A 21,114-nucleotide genomic window follows, 5' to 3' on the forward strand; every position below is an offset into this window, starting at 1 on the left:
GTAAAGACTGGGCACGGAAACGTTTTTCTGTTTAGCGGAACATCGGTTCCGGTTTCCTCGCCCTCCCTCTGCTGGTGATTCTGGTTAATAAGCGTCTCACGGAATGACTCCACGTGAGACAGGTTACACAGTCACCCTCTATTACCTATACGGTTTCAGTTTTATTTCCCGTGTTATTATAATCGTATTCTCTCCCATTTCAAGTTTATTTATTTATTTATTTTATTAACCTTTAATTAACCAGGAAGATCCCACTGAGATTAAAAACCTCTTTTTCAAGGGAGACCTGGCCAAGAGCAGCAGCAAGTGTCTCACAGTTACAGAAATTAATTAAACACAGGCAGCAACAACACACATGCAAACATAAATGAAAAAAATTATTAATTAATTAATTAATTAATTAAAATTCAATAAAATTCTAATAGAATTTTTTATTAATTAATTTTTTATGGGTTTCCGTTTAAGTAGGTTATTTTACAGTGCAAAAAATAACTGTAGTGGAAAGGACCTGGCGATTGGGGCCATATCAGAGGTATGCAGAGGCGCAGTGGCCAGTCTGTCCAGAAGAAGGCGATTTCGATCGAGGGAAGGATTCTTTCCAGAGGAGAAGAGGACATCAGTGGCACCTAGCTGAATAGACTGCTAAGGCAATTTCTGCATCCTGACCAAAGACTAATCTGGACACAGACATTTCATTATGTCAGACACAAACAGTGACGATGACCAGGGTTTGGCGGGGGCCACCGGAAGGGACCCTGTCACTGAGCTTCAGGCAAAATTGTCAGAACTGAGTAACAAACATGACCAGGCTATGGCCAGGATAACTGCTTTGAGTGACGGGGCAAGTAGGTCATATGTATATCTGCTGCGAGAGTGACCTATTCAACCCTTTAGTGGGGATGCAACCGTAGATGGACGTTCTGTAGAGGAGTTTATTGATGAAGTACAGAGGGGTATCAGAACTAGAGCTTGGGTAATGATGATCAGGTTGACTTCATTTTTCCCTCCTCAGGGGTTCTGCACTTGAAGAGATCAAGTTATGTACTGGGGGAGAGCAGATTGAACCCGAAGAAATTTTTTGTTTTCTCAGAGAAGCTTATGGTGAGAGACGTTTCCAGCTAGAAGGTGAAGATTTCTTTGAGTACTCACACGCTCTGTCCCAGATCCTCCGCTTAGCCCTTAAACAAAGGCCTGATGCAGTACGAGACACAAAGATGGCAGTTAGAGACCAGTTTGTGGAGGGAGTAAGAGACTCCACTCTGCGAAGGGAGCTTCGCAAGATGGTGAGGGAAAAGCCAGAGTCTACGCTCTTTGATGTACGTCAGGAAGCAATTGCTTGGTCTATGGAAGAAAAACCTAGTGGCACCAGAGTTGTAAATGTAATCAAATGGAAAAGTCTCTTTTTAAAACTTGTTTTATTAGTTTTAATCTTTTAACTTTATGCATCAAGCAAAAAGTTAATTATCTGCAACATTCTCTGACTGGAAGAAATTAGTTTAATATTTAAACCTATTTTCTGCACATTCCAGCACATAAAATAAAATATTTTTTGTGTTTACACTCAGTCTTTCAAATAGATGCAAGTAAAACACAGCAGAAAATAAATAAAGTCAAAGACTAGCGGTCCTGTTGCTCTATTTTCACCTGTAAAGCAGGAGTGGGGTAGGCGGAGGGTTACCCTGGTGCAGGTGTGCAGCGGTCAGTGGAAGAATCCGCGAGTTTCTCTGTGAGTTTCCCATTACGTCGTAGCTACTCGCTGCTTGCTCGGACGTTTAGGGGTTTTTTTCACTGTAAAAAGAAGTTTTCTTCCCACGCACAACGGACACTAATGTTTTTGTCACTTTTTATGGAATCAAACTCAAAGTAAGGTCAGTACTTCCACGCTTTAAACGCTGCACGCTCATACTCTCTCTGCACTCGATATATGATCCATTGTTGATCTGCACACAGCTGTTGTCACGAACGTCGCACTCGCTTACGTCACTGTCATGAGACATTCTCGCAAAAAATCACGGTTTTAGTAACGCAGTAACGCAGCGTTCCTACGGGAAAGTAACAGTAATCTAATTACAGTTTTTGCAATAGTAATCCCTTACTTTACTCGTTACTTGAAAAAAGTAATCGGATTAAAGTAACGCGTTACTGCCCATCTCTGGTGAGTACAGGCTGACCAGGAAGGAGCTGTAAAGATAGAAAAGATTAAACTTGATGCTCTTTTGAGGCAAATTTGCAAAGAAAGCATGTTGTTGTTATCGATGGGTGTACACACAAAAATAGTCCTAAGAGCTGCTGCTCCTGCGACCCAGCCCTGGATAAGTGGACGACGATGGATCGATGGATTTCAAACTGACTTGTGAATTTTATAACAAGTTATACGATATAGTTATACAATTACACATAACTTAGTTTTCTATCTGTACTTACATAATAAATGAAGAAGAAGAAGAAATCAAATGCAAAAACTCAATATGTGCTGTTTTTTTGTGTTTCTGACCCAGAAGGCTTTGTTTGTTTCACCAGGTAAGAGAGACGAGGTGGAGATCAAGGTTCAGAAGGGGCGTGGAGCTGGGGACAAGTGGTGGTTTAACCAGCAGGGAGCACAAGATGAAATGCTGCTGACTCTGCACAGTCCAGCAGATGCTATAATTGGCCAGTACAGTCTGGCTGTGCTGCTGATGTCACCGGACGGACGCATTTTAGAGAAAAAGGACAAAACGAGTTTCCACCTGCTCTATAACCCCTGGTGCAAAGGTAAAGTGTGTGCTCTCTGTGTGTCTGATTGCTTCAGCAGGTCAGACTGAAGCCACCGACACACTCTGAGTTTCATTTGCTTTTTCTGCGATTACGATGAATTAAATTCCACAATAAGCAAAATGATCAGATTACAACTGAAGATTTCACATTAGCAACACTGTCGTGGTCTTTATGCGTTTACCAGACGATGTGGTGTATCTGCCTGACGAGACTCAGCTGCAGGAGTACATCATGAACGAAGAAGGAATAATCTACATGGGGACCTGGGAATACATCAAAAGCATTCACTGGAATTATGGACAGGTAACACACAAACATTTAAAGTGTGACTGGGCTGAATACATCTGAGTCAGCCCAGTGGGGGCTGGTGTGAACTGTCACAGCAGTGTGGCAGAGACTCTCAGGCTTTGGCTGGATCAGAAAATCTGTCAGTTGTCTGGAGGAAACATCTGGATGCGATGTGTCAGAATGTAACCAGACCACACAAACAAAGGCACGCCCATTCACAGGTAGCTGCGAGGGCAGAGAGGATGGCTAACAGGCAGACTGTGGGTGTAACAGATGCACACGTACAGTGGGGGAAATAATACGAATCTGTGGAGGGAGAAACCAAGCACACCATTGTTGTTCTTGTGACATTACCAATAAGTTTGTGTCACATGGTCCTCTTGCTATTGAAAAAACAAAAGTTGTATCCAAGATGGCCGACTTCTAAATGGCCACCATGGTCACCACCCATCTTGAGGAGTTTGCCCCTCACATATACTAATGTGCCACAAACAGGACTTTAATATCACCAACCATTCCCATGTTATTACGCTGTATCCATATAAATGGCCCACCCTGTGTATTTGCACATTTATTTTTGAATGCTGTTCATGTGTATATAGTGCTGCTAACTGTGCACCTCACCCTCCTCTTTCTTTTCCCACACGTCTGCACTGGAGATGCTCTGTATCTCACTGTACATGCGTTTAGTGACAATAAAAGGCATTCTATTGACTATGTGCACGTTAGCATATGCTACTTCCGGTGCGGAAACTCCTGTGGGGAGCTTTGTTTCCGGTGTCCTATTCGCGCCCTGTTTACGGTCCAAAACAAGTTAAGCAAATAAATAAATAAAGCGGCGATTTACATTTCTATAGATGTCTCGGGCATTTACCCAATATATCTGTAAATGATGTTCATCGACTTGTCGATATTTTTCCCCCGCGCCTCAGGGGAAAAGAGAAAATGGATTCAAATGTTATATTTCTCAGCTGTCCCTCGTTTATCGCAGGTGTTATGTTCTAAAAATAACCAGTGATAGGTGAAATCAAGTAGCCAATTTTATTTTTTGACGGTGCAAAACGTTTCGTGGACATTGTGGACATACAGCACTTCAGAGTCACACTGCTAGCATCGATGCAGAGATTCTGTACTGTACAGGAGAGACGGAGGAGATCGTCTGCAGCAATCAGGACGCAGGACGTAAAAAAGCATGCAAACTTGCACTAAAAAATCTGCGAAACAGCGAGGTGAAAGGTGAACCGCGTTATAGCGAGGGACCGCTGTAATTTTGAAGGTAAGTCACAACATACCCTTCGTAAATACTAATGTATAGAAACCGTTACCAGCAATCATTAAGTTTTTGTGTGGCTTTTTTTCACGGTTTGTTAACATGCTGTGTAGGTGTGTACTTGACTAGCTGATATCGACATAACGGGGAAACATCTGGTTTGACTATTGTTCACCTGTAGTTTGAATGCTGAACATTTGCCTGTTTAAATCATAAGACCAGTCACTGTACAGAGATGTGCTTCTGAATGTGGACGATGTGTCTTCTGCTGCAGTGATGTAGTTCTGCTTGTGTTGAGTGATGTAAACAACTGATCGATCGAAACTCTTTAAACAAAATTGATCATTAGATTTTTATGACACAACAGTGGTGAGTGTTCCCACCTTCTTCTCTTTGTAACTTAACGCGATCGTTCCGTTTTCGAGTTTTGGACATGATTTTGGAGAATATCTTTGCAGTAGCGATTGACCGCAAAGTAAAGCTACCGGAAATGTACAACCCCACATCCGGTCTCAAACCAGGAAGTTAGCATTTTCTCGTGCACAGGGTCAATTGTATTCTATTCTATTCTATAAGCATGTCATGTCTGGACCACAAGAAAGTAAACGATAACTTTAAATTTAAATAATTCAGTTTGACATGAAAGACGGATGAGCTGATAATGTCGGAGCATACTACCTTTCGTCGGCTGCCCTGTGTGCATCCCACTGTTACCGGAAAAATATCAAGTCCATATACCAGCCCAAGACATTCTTTCTCAATCTGAGCATATCTGGTTTCAGACTTAGTCATGGATCTAGAAGCATAAGCAACTGGTTTCCAGCTCCCCTCTTCAGCTTGAAGTAAAACAGTTGCAAGCCCATCCTTTGAGGCATCTGTTGAGATTTTCAGACTCGTAGTTGGATCATAATATGCAATCACTGGGCGCGTTGTCAGTGTGGTTTTTAAATCATTCCATTCTCGTTCATACCTCGCTGACCATTTAAATGCTATGGAATCACGAAGTAACTCCCTTAGTGCTGATGATCTCACTGACAAGTTAGGTAGGAATTTTCCAACAAAGTTTATCATTCCCATCACTCTGAGCACACCTCTCTTATCTGTTGGGCGTGGCGTGGTTGCAATGGCTTTTATTTTTCTTTCATCTGGCTCAATACCTCCAGCAGAAAATTTGTCTCCCAAAAATGTTATTTCCTTTACACCAAAATGACACTTTAATCCATTCTCCCTCACACGTTGCAGCACCTTCACCAGTCTGTCATTATGTTCTTGTAGGGTGGAGCCCCAAATAACCACATCATCAACACAACAGCGAACACCTTGTAATCCCTCTAACATGTTGTCCATGGCACGATGAAAAATCTCAGATGCTGAGATTATGCCAAATGACATTCTGAGGAATCTGTACCTGCCAAAAGGTGTATTGAAAGTACAAAATTTTGAACTTTTCTCATCCAGATTTATTTGCCAAAAACCCTGCGCTGCATCCAGCTTTGAGAAGTATTTGGCGCCTGCCATTTCTCTTGCAATCTCTTCACGCTTTGGTATCTGGTAGTGCTCACGTTTTATGGCTTGATTTAAATCGCCAGGGTCCATGCATATTCTCAAATCATGGTCTTCATTCCTTTTATCCACACAAACCATTGAGTTTACCCACTCAGTTGGTTCTTCCACTTTTGTAACGACCAGCAACTGCGACATCCTGTCCAGTTCTTTCTTTAAACGGTCCTTCAGTGGAGCTCGGACTCTACGTGGTGAATGGATCACTGGCTTTGCATCCTCTTTCAGTAGACATCCCAAACCTTTGAAGACATCCTCATAATGCTGCACAATGGAGTCAACTGCTCCTCGCTGACCACTTGCTGCTTCTGCGGTACACTCTTTCTACTAGGTTTAATCTTTTGGATGTCACGCCACCCAGCAGTGATTCACGACCCTCTGGAACAACATTAAACAATACATCATAATCTTTGTGTTTTATTGTCACTTTAAGTCTGCATTGACCACTGCTCTCAATATTCTTCCCATTGTAGTCTTTTAGAGGTACTCTTTTCTTTATTATTTTGGGCTTTGGTTTCATAGCATTGACCTCTGGTGACACTAAGGATTGATACAGGTGCACAGGCAAACCTAATCAGCATGACAAAGTTCCTTGTATTGGGAGTGAAACAATCCACGTGTCTTCATTATCTGAGCGTCGGTCACTGTCTTCTGCTTTGTTATGCTCACTTTTTACATCCCCAAGTGACACTATGCCCACAAAGAAAGTCTCGCTTAAGTCAGTCTCTTCAACTAAATGCACTGATTTGGGTTTGGGTTTAGACAGACATTGTTTGTTTTTCCATTGCATTTCAAACATCTTTTGCCATAAGCTGGACACTGTCTAGGTTCATGTCTGCTACCACATCGCTTACAGGAGTACACTGTATCCTCTTTGCTGGACTTTTGTGACATATTCCTCATCATGTACTGCAGCGACGCTTGTCTCATTAAATGTCTTTGCATGCTGCAGGGCTAACTCACTTGCATGACACAGTCTTTCTGCTTCATCCAGAGTTAGTTTGGAATCTCTGAGCAGCCGTTCTCTAGTCCGTTTATCATGGATCGCATACACAATTTGATCGCGAATAGAAGAAGAATCTTTCAGCTCTCCAAAATCACATGACTGTGCCTTTAGCTTCAAACCCAAAGCAATCAAAAGTCTCTTCTGGTTGCTGCATCCGAGATCAGAAAACATACCTTTCATATACTGTGTTCTTCTGTGGTGAACAGTGTGCATCAAACTTTTAAACCACTTTGTCGTACTTATTCCTGTCACCCACTTCCTCAAACTCAAACGTGTTGAAGACTTCAGTGGCTTGAGGACCAGCTACCGTGAGCAGCAAAGCAATTTTCCTGGCATCGGGTTTAGAGTCCAGTCCCATGGCAGCCATATACAGCTCAAACTGCTGCTTAAAACACCGCCTGTTGCTGTCCACATTCCCCACCAGTTTCAGTCCTTCCGGTGGCTTCAAACTTTCCATCTCAAACAGAACTTTGAACTGCTATCGCTTCCACTCTTCCACTTTTACTCCTGGTACCATGTGTTGTCTTCGTAGCGCTTGTTAAAAATAACACAGCATCCACTTATGCCTTGCGAGCTACTGCCCCAAACATTTTATTAACACCATTCTTCTGTCACACCACAGACCAGTCTTCTTTTATGTGCTCCCCTGGAGGCATTCATGAGCTTTCTTAAATACAGCGCACCCTGCTGGTAAACCTTATCATTACATTAATATATACATATCAACAGAACCGGGTCTCCCAAGTCAAAACTTCCACGGTCTATGGCTGTATCCCAATTCAGGGTCTGCAGCCTTAAAGTACGCAGCCTTAACGATCCTCAAGGGCCGCGTACTCAAAGACCGCTAAGGCCGGAAGTGCGAGGCTTGTGAAATGGGACGGTCTAGCCTCCGTCGCGCTGCCCAGGTTGCCTAGCAACCATGATACTAACAGCTGGAAATTTTTCATGCAGCTTTGTTTGACAGAAATGAAGGAGAAAATCTTTTGTTCATTTGTTTGTTTCTACATGAGCTTTGATCATTCTCTGATTAAGCTCAGCTATTGAACGGCGTATATTTTAAAGTAAAGGCTTTAAAACCAAGTTAGTACAAACGTCACTAATGTCACATAACTTTGCCGACATGTGGCCAACGGGAATGTTTTAATGTTCCTCATTATTAAACATTTGCACATAAATAAGTGACATAATATTCAGTGCTTACTTTTCACAGTTTACTCTTCGGCCGCTCCGCTTCGTCTGCGGCAAAATTATCCACACCGACTGCCGCGCTATGAATTGTGGGATATGTTGGGCCACGAAGTCTACACCGCCACAGCCTTAAAATTCAGGGAAATGAAGGACGCATTTGAGGGCCGCATTTCGAGCAGCCTTTGAATTGGGACAGCCTTCGGCGCGCCACTGTGACGTAATCGGCCTTAAAATGCAGCCTTTAAGGCTGCAGAGCCTGAATTGGGATACAGCCTATGTTTCACCAATAATTAGAAGAATTAACTCCCCTCAAGCTTTGATTCATGCAGTGATGTGCTATAGCATGCCGCCACCTTCTGGGATAACTTGGGATGTTCCCTGTTCAGTCTTTTCATTGGAAAGAGTTTGCAGCTGTTTGACGGAAAGCATGCTCTGCTCTTCTTTTTCAGTTGAAATTTCTCCATTTAAGGTGGTCTTTGAAGTATTTTAGTATGTCATCAGAACTCAGAGTTTTATTTCTATCACTGAAGAACAAATATTTCCAGCCTAAGGTTTATTGGCAGCATTTGTAAAGTAAGGATTAGCTGATATTTTGACTACTTTGAACTGACTTTGTGTCATGGAGTTTGATCTGTTCTGCTTCCAACTGCTTTTCATTAAATTCAATTCAAACAAATTTTATTTATATAGCGCCAAATCACAACAAAAGTCGCCTCAAGGCGCTTCATAGATACAGAGAAAAACCCAACAATCATATGACCCCCTATGATCAAGCACTTTGGCGACAGTGGGAAGGAAAAACTCCCTTTTAACAGGAAGAAACCTCCGGCAGAACCAGGCTCAGGGAGGGGCGGGGCCATCTGCTGTGATTGGTTAAACAGTGATTCTGCTGCTGATTCTATAAATTTAGATCTAACTACTCTAAACTTTATCTTTAAATTTTTATCGTCATTTATATTGAGGACATGTGCTCCTCTTTATTTTTCTTTTTTCCTTTGAGATTTTATATTTAAAATAATTTATCATTTTTTAAAGTTGAATTTCATTTAAATAATGAAATGTGTTAAATATTTGAAACGGTCTTGATTTACAAAATGTGCTATAAACATATAGACGGGTTCAACTGTTTTAAGAAAAAGTAATAAAAAAAAATAAAGTAACTGGTAGAAAAAAAACTTCTGTATATGTTTTTATATATTGGCTGAAACACAAATATTATAAAAGTGCATTCATTTGAACTTTGATTACAAACAGTGAAAAAGAAACAAACAAAAAATACAAACAACAGAATTTCCTTTATTAGAAACCTTTAAACTGTCGGCCAGGCGCCAAAATTCAGCAGAAAAACCAAACCGCAAAAGTCAAAGGTAAGAAATGAGATGCTAACGCAGTGAAACTGAAACAAAATGCAAAATATGATAATGCAAAGTCAGAAATGTTCATAGCTGACACATAGTGGCTTCAAACTAATGCTTTATCATCATGTATTTGTGGACTTTCACGGGCTGATGTATGTGGAACATGTTTTATTCCACAAACATGCTGATTGCTCGATGGCTCATCCGCTCACGTCACGTCACATCGTCTCAGATTAATTAAAGGTTGCTTAATAATATTCGATCATTTCAGGGAAGATATTTCTGTACTTCTTGCGGACGACCACTGTGGTGACTCCCTTGACATCTTTCAGTCGGTCAGAGTCAAAGTCCACCAGCAGCTTCCTCACCCCAGTCCTCATGGGTGAGAAGGACACCACAATGGACACCGTCTGTCCTGGAGAAATGTCCCCACTGGAAGAGAAGATACATGTGTTCTTCTTTATTTTGTCTTTTACTCACTGCTGTGCCTCAGTGCCACATTAAAGTCATCAGGAATAACCTACAAGGGCAGTTTATTAGAATCAAGCCACTGGTTCACACATGGAAAAATCCCTATTCAAGGACTGGCCTTTGGACCAACTCTGTCCTGGCCCAGAAAAACCGTATTATTACACTGAGGGATCCAAATGACCACAGCGAGTAGCGCTAGGCAGATTGTAAAATACTGATACTTTTAAGTGATTGAGAGGGCTTCTATAAGTATATACTTATAGTCTATGTAACAACACCCACCCACGCACTCATTTATCCCACATTTTCCCAATGTTGGACCCATGCCTCATTCTTCATACACGCAACAAGCTTTGCTTTGTGGGCTAAACTTTTGTTCTAAACAGCAGACCCATTACTTACCTAACATGGATCTTAGTGGAAGAGAGTAGGCCTGCACCCTCCACAGTGAACACACCTCCTTTCAGTGGAACTGGTAAGGGATTGGTGAAGGAGATGGAAGCTTTTACTTGTTCACGAACAAAAGCCTTCCCAGGAACCTGGAGAAAGAGGAGACCGCTCTGTGTTCTAGAACGTCTACAAGGTATCACCAAACACAATAACACTGGATGTCACGTTGTTTGGTTACATTATTTGAAATTCAATTCAATTTTATTTATATAGCGCCAAATCACAACAAAAGTCACCTCAAGGCGCTTCATAGATACAGAGAAAAACCCAACAATCATATGACCCCCTATGAGCAGCACTTTGGCGACAGTGGGAAGGAAAAACTCCTTTTTAACAGGAAGAAACCTCCGGCAGAACCAGGCTCAGGGAGGGGCGGGGCCATCTGCTGCGACCGGTTGGGGTGAAAGAAGGAAGACGTGTCTAAATTCAGCCAAATGTCTTTGTGAGGATAGCCGAGTCTTCTTGTTTACATTTCTTCTTCTTTGGGCACTAAAGAAACATCACCAGCAAAAACATCTGTGTGTCCTACCAGGTTATTATAGTTCAGTCTAAGTTCACTTCAAACTAAACCCAGATGTGAAAAAAACATTTTAATTAAATAAAATACAAACCAAAATAAAAATTACAATCTTGAAAAACTTAAAAATAAGTGAAATGATTTTGTGGACTTGAGGTGGTTTTTGGACGCATTACTGAAACTGAATGTCTACAAGGCTGCGAGTCAACTGCAAGTGTTTTTATCGGAATACTGATTTTCCAAAGTCTTCCTCTGACGTGTCCCCTCCACACAATAATAACTGAAAAGACTCAAACCAACACTGAAACTAGTAAAAACTAAACTGGGACAAACAAACCAGCTCTGACTTACAAACAAAAAGTTAAAACGTGTTAGAAAATATAAAACTATAATAACCCAGGTGACCCCTGCAGGTGTTCCCACCTGTATGAAGACGTCAGGTCTGCTGAGTGGGATGTCAGTCACAGTCAGGAGGGGCTCGTTCTCGCCTGGAGCCTCTACGAATGCTTTCACCCTGATCAGATGATCGTCTGAGACACACTGGGCATAGTCATCGTAGCGCAGACGCAGCACTTCCTGCTGAGCTGATAACACACAAACACAGCATCAAACAGCATCCAGCTCTTACAGAATTTAATGAGCAGCTGAGATGTTACTCTGTAACATGTCAGAGCTCATCTAGGCTGCTGACCTCTGTGAGCAGGCACCATCACAGTGTTGGTCTGCCTCTGGCAGTTCCCCCGATAGAGAGAGCTGTAAGTAACAGCCGTAGCCAGCATGGTCAGCTGGACGTGAGCATCCTGGTCTCCTTCATTCTTCACCTACGGACAGAACGACTGTGTCATGAATTCAGGTTTAGTTCATCCACTCATTTAGCTGCAGTGTGAATAGTCCATACCTCAATAATCACATCAAAGTCTGTCCCAAACACAGGCTTGGCGTGCTTGATGGACAGCTGCAGTCGTCCTGGTTCTGAGCTGTCGCTGAGGACATCTGTCACCCGACGCCCCGCCTTCTCATACACTTCTCTCTCCTTCTTGGATCCTGTGGAGAAGAGTTTTCATGAAGAACTGCCATGAACTCATGTAAACGTAATTTATATGCTCCTGCGTGTGTTCTGCTTTCCAACTAACCTTCAGGATATTTGTATTGCACAGTGACGTCGTCTCTGAAGTCCCCATAAACACTTTTGGTGCTGATGTTCCTACCCACAGTGGTCTGGTCCACTCTGATCTGTGGAAGTCGGAGAGACCATTAGAAAAAACGTGTGTGTGTGTGTGTAAATGGCCTGTATTTGTATAGCGCTTTACTAGTCCCGAAGGACCCCAAAGCGCTTTACACAACCAGTCATTCAAACATTGGTGATGGCAGCTACATTGTAGCTGTAGCTACAATGTAGCTACGGCTACAATGTAGCTACATTGTAGCCGTAGCTACATTGTGGCTGTAGCTACATTGTAGCTACAGCTACATTGTAGCTACATTGTAGCCAATGTAGCTACATTGTAGCCACAGCCACCCTGGGGCACACTGACAGAGGCGAGGCTGCCGAACACTGGCGCCACCGGGCCCTCTGACCACCAACAGTAGGCAACAGGTGAAGTGTCTTGCCCAAGGACACAACGACCGAGACTGTCCGAGCCGGGGCTCGAACTGGCAACCTTCCGATTACAAGGCGAACTCCCAACTCTTGAGCCACGATCGTGTGTGTGTGTGTGGTTACTGCTTTATGAGTTGGAAGATAGAAAAACTGACAAAAACAACACATACTTTTCTCCGTTGGCCATTTCTCTGAACGATCCAGTGGATGATGTCAGCGTTCACCTCTGCAAACACAAACGGAGCATCGTACTTCACTCCCAGATTTCCCTCCTTGACGGCCGTCACAGGGCACGGACCACAGCAGAAAACCCCTGAAGCACAAACGTCCATTTATTTAAAAGCATTTCCTGCATCAGTAGAGAATCACTAAGTGACATAAAAACACTTTTAACAATTATTATTCAGTTAGATGACCACCCAAGTCCATCTGGAACTACGTTTGGACACTCAGGAAACAACTGTGGGACTTTTCTGAACTAAATAAGGTTTTGAAAAGTATTTTTTTATCAACATCTTTGTTTTAGCTCTAAAGAAAGTCAGCGGTGACAATCCTCACAGCTGTTCATAACGATGAAATACAGAAATGAGTTTACACTGAAAAGTATCAGAAAAACATGTGGACTAAAACATCAAACGTTAGGACCGTACCATCGCTGAGTTCTTGAGGGGTGGGATCTAAAACCTGCCAGCCATCATTTCCTTTGGGGAGATCATCTCTCCTCATCCAAGACTCCACCCAACAGTGGAAATTCCTAAAACCGCGAGGACGGAAAACATATCACCGCCCTTTAGATAATGCCATATTTATAGGGATGCACCGATACCGATACTGGTATCGGGGCCGATACTGTAAAATGTGTGTGTACTCATACTCGTAAAAGTTAACTGATACCATGAACCGATACCAACTTATTTCATTAGTCAGAGGGTGGCTTGTCATTTCTGTTGTAGTTTTTTAGATTGGCCACTAGGGGGACATCCCGCGCTAAACAGGCACAGGGTTAGACGAGTGAGACTGGCAGCTCCAGATAAAAAAGAGAAACTGGAGGCTGCTGTTGCTAGGCCAAACAAAATGTCAGCAGTGTGGAACAGCCAACTTTAACTCAGGTTTTGGAAAAGCGATGAAAAATGTCAAGAGAAAATCCACGGGCAGTTTAAATAACAGAGGCTCTGACTCATTTTATCGCTCTGGATGACCAGCCAATGCTGGTCGTGGAAAACATAGGATTGCACCGTCTTCTCAGCATCCTCGAGCTGCGATATGAAATATAATAAATGAACAGAAGTGTTTATTTATTATTCTGAAAGCTCGAGACAGTGTCAATAGTTCAGTGATATTTTGTTAAATTACAATGTGGAGACTCTGCAATAATTTAACAGAAGTGCTTATTTTTCACTTGAAATTTTTTTGTGGTCATTTTTATTAAGATTTTATTTTTTATCGGCAGAGAATAAAATAAAACCTGTCTTCCAATTCATTGCATTTGTGTGTGTGTGTGTGTGTGGTAGAAGTATCGGTTTTTGTACTCTGTATCGGCAAGTACTCAGATCCAAGTATCGGTATCGTATCGGTTTGAAAAAATTGGTATCGTTGCATCCCTACATATTTATGTATTTTTTCTGATCGTAGGAGTTCCTGTGATCCTACCAGCTGCTGTCTCTCCCTCCTCTGCTCTCCAGTGGCTGCAGGTTTTCATCCAACAGGAAGTCTATAGAGAGGTTTCCATCGACATCATGAGCTGAAGAGAAGTTGGTGATGAGGCGTGTTGGGATTCCCAGACAGCGCAGCACTGTGAAAAGATCACACGCCTCCAACTGAGACAAATGATTTGTTTCTACATCCGATGTTGTGAATGTATTTGTGCTGAAGATCTGGAACGATGGAAGTAGTTTAAAAGACAACTGCTACAGAAGGGATGCTTTTAAAGGAATGATTCAGCTATCCTTGAATGCAGGGAAGTCTGTGTTACCTGTACATGCAACAGCAGCAAACACCCAGCACTGGCCATATTTCACTGCTCTGACCCCAGCTTTGCTCCACTGACGGAGGATCGGTGCGCTGCCGGTCCACCGGTACGGTGCAACTCCATCAGAGTACGGCTCAGTCCAGCGCCCAGTCAGCACTCCTCTGTCATCATTAGAGTTCACCTGCAAGAGTTCACCTGTCAGACTCAGGATCTCTGCTGTAGCATTCATGAGATCATGTTCATCATGTGCTCACACAAATGAAACCAAATGTTTCCCCTCGCGCTGTTTTCCAGCCGTTAACATTATTTTCAGTGGAAGCCAGAAATGGTTCTCACCATTGCAGTGATGATCCTGCTGACATAGACGGGGTCAAATCTCTGCTCAATGTCCATCTGTGAGTCTCGCAGAGCATCGTTGGAGTTATTCAGGACTTCAAAACAGATGTCCATCACATAGTCCTCAAACTGCAGGAGAAGGAGAACACCAGTGAGAGAGACCGGGGAAGAGCGCCTAAAAACAGGAAAGGCTTTTCAGGAGAGATTTCCTAAAGAACCTTTTTCTAAATACTAAATGTTTCCCATCGGCTGCCCAGTGTGTGCAGTAGGGGAAATAAGTATTGGATTCTGTGCTGATGACTTTTGATCCTCAAGAAAATTATAACTTAGTACTTGGTGAAGAAACCCTTTCTGACAACCGCACATGTCAGGGGGGATTTTGGTCCACCCCTTTTAACAGAAACACTCCTTCAGGTTTATTGGCTGCTCCTTAGCAACTCAAGGCTTCAGCTCCCTCCACAGATTTGCATTATTTCCCCCACTGTACGTGTGCATCTGTTACACCCACAGTCTGCCTGTTAGTCATCCTCTCTGTCCTCGCAGCTACCTGTGAATGGGCGAGCCTTTGTTTGTGTGGTCTGCTTACATTCTGACACATCGCATCCAGATGTTTCCTCCAGACAACTGAGAGATTTTCTGATCCAGCCAAAGCCTGAGAGTCTCTGCCACACTGCTGTGACAGTTCACACCAGCCCCCTGTGGTAGGACGTGACTTAAGCAGTCAAAGAAGTGCAGGAGACTGATGCTGTCCAGTGTAGCAAGTGATTTATTCACCATTTTGTGACCCAAACAATATTTACAAAGAAACAAATAAGAAACTCAACTCTATAATTAACTCAGTTCAAATAAACATAACTGAACTTAAATCAACGGAAATTAAGGTCAAACTGCAGCAGCTACACTGACCTGAACCTTTCTCTTGAAACACCTGAGTTCTTCTTCTTCTTTCTTACGTTTGTATTGGCGGTTGGCAAACAATTGAAAGGTGCATTACCGCCACCAACTGGTATGGAGTATGGTCTGGAACCACCTGAGTTCTTCTGCCTAAATCGTCCACTTAACCAAACAATTTCTCCTCTGGACTATTCCATTCAGTAGGTAAGATGAACATGATTATATTCAAACCTCTACTACTACTCTTTACTGGCAACATAAACTCTGTGGTGTAATCAATACATATTACAACAATAAATCTATTTCTTCATAAACCCTCTAAAATCAACTTTATTAAATTATAAGAGTTCTTCCCCTTCTGCACTTGGTCTCTTCCTGTGACCTCAGATGAACCCAGAAGCTATAAAGCAGGAAGTAAAACTACATTTCCTCCTTTTGTTTCTGGCAGACAGGTAGGTAAGGTAAGTCAGGATACATATGATGGGTCTATCGGTAGTGTTTGTATGGGTCCCGGCTCACTATGGGGTAAGGGGGAATGAAGCAGCGGACAGGTTAGCAAAAGCCACTAATCATGAGATAGTTGGTAGATAGTTTTGGTCAGGAGGAAGTAAAGAGTATTATTAAGCTAGAAATGAGGGGTAGATGGCAGAAACAGTGGGACGAAGACAGGAGGGGAAGGTGGTTATATAAAAGTCAAAGGGGGGTGGGAGTGAGGAGATCCACAAGAAGGAGTAGGCGAGAGGAGGTGGTGGTGTCAAGACTGAGATTTGGGCACATGGGTTTGAATTCCACACTGTTCCTGATAGGGAAGCATGCCTCAGGGAAATGTGATTATTGTGGAACGGCTGAAACTTTGGAGCATGTTGTTTTGCAGTGTCGGAAATATACGGTAGAGAGGAGACGGTTGGTCCGAAATCTCAGTAGCATTGATATGAAACTTGATCTTGTAGGGTTACTACAGAGGGAGTCGGGGGATAAGTGTTATCAGGCATTGTTTGTTTTTGAGAGAAGTAAGGTTGTTTGGGAGGATATGAAGTGTTTTTGTTTTGTTGTTTTTTGAGTGTGATTTCTGTCCACACTTCATAGCAGTGGTGGCGGTAATGCATCATGCAGTTGTTTGCCAACCGCCAATAATACGAAGAAGAAGAAGGTGAAGAAGAAGAAGGTGAAGGAGAAGAAGGTGAAGGAGAAGAAGGTGGTGAAGGTGAAGAAGAAGAAGGTGGTGAAGGTGAAGAAGGTGAAGAAGAAGGTGAAGAAGAAGAAGAAGGTGGTGATGGTGAAGAAGGTGAAGAAGAAGGTGAAGATGAAGGTGGTGAAGGTGAAGAAGAAGAAGAAGAAGGTGGTGGTGAAGGTGAAGAAGAAGACGAAGAAGAAGAAGGTGGTGAAGGTGAAGAAGAAGAAGGTGGTGGTGAAGGTGAAGAAGAAGAAGAAGGTGGTGGTGAAGGTGAAGAAGAAGACGAAGAAGAAGAAGAAGAAGGTGGTGAAGGTGAAGAAGAAGAAGGTGGTGGTGAAGGTGAAGAAGAAGACGAAGAAGAAGAAGAAGAAGGTGGTGAAGGTGAAGAAGAAGAAGAAGAAGGTGAAGAAGAAGAAGAAGGTGGTGGTGAAGGAGAAGAAGATGAAGATGAAGGAGAAGGTGGTGGTGGTGAAGAAGAAGAAGAAGATGAAGAAGAAGAAGAAGAAGATGGTGAAGAAGAAGATGGTGAAGAAGAAGATGGTGAAGAAGAAGATGGTGAAGAAGAAGATGATGAAGAAGAAGAAGATGATGAAGATGAAGAAGAAGATGATGAAGAAGAAGAAGGTGAAGAAGAAGATGATGAAGAAGAAGAAGGTGAAGAAGAAGAAGAAGAAGGTGAAGAAGAAGAAGAAGAAGGTGAAGAAGAAGAAGAAGGTGGTGAAGAAGAAGAAGAAGAAGGTGGTGATGAAGATGAAGAAGATGAAGAAGAAGATGATGAAGATGAAGAAGATGATGAAGATGAAGAAGAAGATGATGAAGATGAAGATGATGAAGATGAAGATGATGAAGAAGAAGAAGATGATGAAGAAGATGATGAAGATGAAGATGATGAAGATGAAGAAGAAGAAGGTGAAGAAGAAGAAGGTGAAGAAGAAGAAGAAGGTGGTGAAGAAGAAGAAGAAGAAGAAGGTGGTGAAGAAGAAGATGAAGAAGAAGATGAAGATGAAGAAGATGAAGAAGAAGAAGAAGAAGAAGAAGAAGGTGGTGAAGAAGAAGAAGAAGAAGAAGAAGGTGGTGATGAAGAAGAAGAAGATGAAGATGAAGAAGAAGAAGGTGGTGAAGAAGAAGAAGAAGAAGAAGAAGGTGGTGAAGAAGAAGAAGAAGGTGGTGATGAAGATGAAGAAGATGAAGATGAAGATGAAGAAGAAGGTAACTTGTAAACAATACAAATGAACAGTTGAAATAAAGAACATGTTAACTTAACAAACTTGTAGATTGATTTAAACCAAGATGTTATGTTATATAATCTGTAAAAGTGCAAACAATAAACAAACCCAGTAGATGTTTGCCTGTCGCAGACTCCATGTGAAATATGGTTCAATCAAAACAAGAATGTTAACTAAGAATAAAGACAAGTGGTCTTATCGCCCACTGTGTCACCCCCCCACTGGGCTGACAGACACAGGTGTATTCAGCCCAGTCACACTTTAAATGTTTGTGTGTTACCTGTCCATAATTCCAGTGAATGCTTTTGATGTATTCCCAGGTCCCCATGTAGATTATTCCTTCTTCGTTCATGATGTACTCCTGCAGCTGAGTCTCGTCAGGCAGATACACCACATCGTCTGGTAAACGCATAAAGACCACGACAGTGTTGCTAATATGAAATCTTCAGTTGTAATCTGATCATTTTGCTTATTGTGGAATTTAATTCATCGTAATCGCAGAAAAAGCAAATGAAACTCAGAGTGTGTCGGTGGCTTCAGTCTGACCTGCTGAAGCAATCAGACACACAGAGAGCACACACTTTACCTTTGCACCAGGGGTTATAGAGCAGGTGGAAACTCGTTTTGTCCTTTTTCTCTAAAATGCGTCCGTCCGGTGACATCAGCAGCACAGCCAGACTGTACTGGCCAATTATAGCATCTGCTGGACTGTGCAGAGTCAGCAGCATTTCATCTTGTGCTCCCTGCTGGTTAAACCACCATTTGTCCCCAGCTCCACGCACCTTCTGAACCTTGATCTCCACCTCGTCTCTCTTACCTGGTGAAACAAACAAAGCCTTCTGGGTCAGAAACAACAGCAGGTGTGAACAGGTGTTCAGCTTTACACAGCAAGTGATGGATATAAATCTGAATGATCAGGAAGAGCTCAGTGTTGGGGATCAATAGACTTATGTGTAGACCCAGTTTTTCTACATACGTAAAAGTACAGTCTATTGTACACACAATGTTTACTAACAATCAGTGTTTGTATATGATTTCTTCTTTTACAAAGGTACAAACAAGCTGTGTATAACTGTATAAATATACATTAAAACTAATATTGTAACTTGTTATATAATTCTCAAGTCAATTTGAAGTTGTAGTTGGAATTGAGACAGCATAAGAAAGGACGTACGAACTGATACTGACTTATTAATGAGTTACAGTTCTTATAAGGTCGCTGACTGACTAAAGAAATCTTCCAAAACAAGATGCTTTCTTTGCAATGTTCCCCAGAAGACTCGAGTTTAATCTTTTCTATCGTTACAGCTCCTTCCTGGTCAGCCTGTACTCACCGAGGTGCAGGACTAGATCCAAGTGGTGTTTGGGGGGCAAAGAGCCATTACACTGCACAGTGATGGAGAAGGGCTGACCCCTACGGACAATCAAGCGCTTCTGATCGATCTCCCTGGTGCGGTGTGCCGAGTTGTTCTCACGACTTCTCAGATCCACATCACTAATCAAACCTAAGACGAACAGCAGAAAGTTCAGACATCGGTCATGCACTGATATCAGGCTTCTAGAGGTTTCTGTCATTGCTAAGCAACATTGCTAAGAGTCAAGTCCATGATCATAGTCAAGATGTACGTCGGCTGTGTTGCTCTGCCTATGATTTTTCCAACTGTTGATTTTTCTTCCCTTTAAATCAGATTATTAACAAAGTATTAACTTTGCATAATCTGCAAAATTACACGTATTTGTTCTCAATGCATAGCTGCCTTCCTTCCTGTCCTAGTTTTGCTCAAAAGCTGTGAAAGCCTTCAGTGGGGACCCAGGACGAGTCCTGTAGCACCCAAATGCTGATTCACCCTTCGGCACATTTCTCACACATTAAAATCCAAACTAATTTTGTAATAGCAGTAATAGCTGCAGTCAGCAGCAGACGTTCACTTGCCTTTGTGGTTGGCCATTGTAAATATCTGCTCCAAATGTCTTCACGCTGTCTCAGATTCGTGCTCGATGTCCACCAGGCTCATGTATTTATACTCTAGAGAGGACTTCCCACTTATCTGACACACTCACCCCCCAAACACTCGGTCATGCTGCTTCTCCTCCCTCTGTGACCTCTCACATACCAAAAATTACACTCCTCTGTAGGCATGAGTGAAAGCTTCGGAGGCTCTTTATTATCTCTCTTGAGTCTTTACAGTCATTGTGACAAATAGAATGAAATCAAGAGCACAATAATATAAACGTCATTCTGCACATTTATAAAGAAATAGCGACTCACGTTGACCAAAGCGCTGAACAAACACAACGGAAACAAAACCCATCAAATACCACTCAGAGTGGGCCGAATTGTAACACCATGCAAAGAAAGCAGAAGCCAAAGCAGGTGAGAAAGAAATCTGGTGCTAAACAAAGATCATGAAATTACAGAATATATCGAAGCTGTCAGAGATAGAAGGCAGACACAGGTCTTAACCAAATATAGGCCCAGTGACCCCAAAGTGACCCCAGAACAAAGAAGGTCAGGATCACGTGCCCACTGGTCTGGATACACTTCTTTAAAAAGATGTCAGATCATGCACGCGTACAGGCGAACTTGTGAGCTTGTAAGTTGTTGTATGCAACTGGTCCTGTTTCTTACTCTGTGATCTGAAGTTGAGCTGAAGCAGGAAGGTCAAAGTTGGGTCAAAGAGTCACAAACTTGAGGTCAGTTTGCCCTTCTTGAATTACTAAATACAACTTTAGTCATCTAGCAAATGTCCACACCCAGATTATTCAAGAGCAGGGTGTCTGTGACTCTGAACTTCTCTATTTAACCCATACACCAAATGTCAGCACCTCTGCAACACTGACACGGTCGGACTGCTGAATTTTAATGTTCAAGTAAAGCTGAAAAATAGCTTTAAGCTTCATGCTGCTGTCCTAAAAAACAGGAAACCACCATTTATAGTCGTTCTAACGTATTTTAGCTACACAAGACTTTTTGTAGGATTTCATTTAGTGACTTAAGTACACTGAGTCAAGAAGTAGATAGTTGTGATAAGCTCCCTGAATTAGATAAGCAA

At 42.3% G+C, this 21,114-nt stretch overlaps 1 protein-coding gene and 2 long non-coding RNA genes across 3 annotated transcripts; 1 reads left to right on the top strand and 2 right to left on the bottom strand.

Moving 5' to 3' along the window:
• The first annotated feature begins 956 nt into the window (after positions 1–956).
• LOC146515957 (uncharacterized) lies at positions 957–9,978 on the top strand. The gene is made up of 2 exons (XR_014874976.1): positions 957–2,751; positions 2,939–9,978. It is a non-coding gene; the product is annotated as an uncharacterized LOC146515957 (long non-coding RNA).
• tgm2l (transglutaminase 2, like) lies at positions 9,344–20,104 on the bottom strand. Its single transcript, XM_085165635.1, has 15 exons — positions 19,995–20,104; positions 19,396–19,566; positions 18,648–18,878; positions 18,342–18,460; positions 14,768–14,896; positions 14,435–14,612; positions 14,113–14,254; positions 13,113–13,216; positions 12,633–12,775; positions 11,996–12,095; positions 11,761–11,906; positions 11,554–11,683; positions 11,286–11,446; positions 10,298–10,434; positions 9,344–9,856 (listed from the first exon to the last, which is right to left on the bottom strand). Exons 1-15 carry the CDS (start codon positions 20,008–20,010, stop codon positions 9,673–9,675), a joined length of 2,091 nt encoding a protein of 696 aa, XP_085021761.1. The 5' UTR covers positions 20,011–20,104; the 3' UTR covers positions 9,344–9,672.
• On the bottom strand, positions 15,533–16,238 carry LOC146515959 (uncharacterized). Its single transcript, XR_014874977.1, has 2 exons — positions 15,798–16,238; positions 15,533–15,695 (listed from the first exon to the last, which is right to left on the bottom strand). It is a non-coding gene; the product is annotated as an uncharacterized LOC146515959 (long non-coding RNA).
• Positions 20,105–21,114: the final 1,010 nt, after the last annotated feature.

Source organism: Neolamprologus multifasciatus, chromosome 7 (genome assembly GCF_963576455.1).
Source record: "Neolamprologus multifasciatus chromosome 7, fNeoMul1.2, whole genome shotgun sequence".
In the NCBI taxonomy this organism is placed as follows: Eukaryota; Metazoa; Chordata; class Actinopteri; order Cichliformes; family Cichlidae; genus Neolamprologus; species Neolamprologus multifasciatus.

Excerpts from the sequence above, each read along its gene's own strand:
- tgm2l (XM_085165635.1), bottom strand. Across the intron at positions 14,897-18,341 it reads TTCACTGGAATTATGGACAG|TTTGAGGACTATGTGATGGA; the intron begins GTAACACACAAA and ends CTTCTCCTGCAG. Across the intron at positions 10,435-11,285 it reads GACCTGACGTCTTCATACAG|GTTCCTGGGAAGGCTTTTGT; the intron begins GTGGGAACACCT and ends CTCTTTCTCCAG.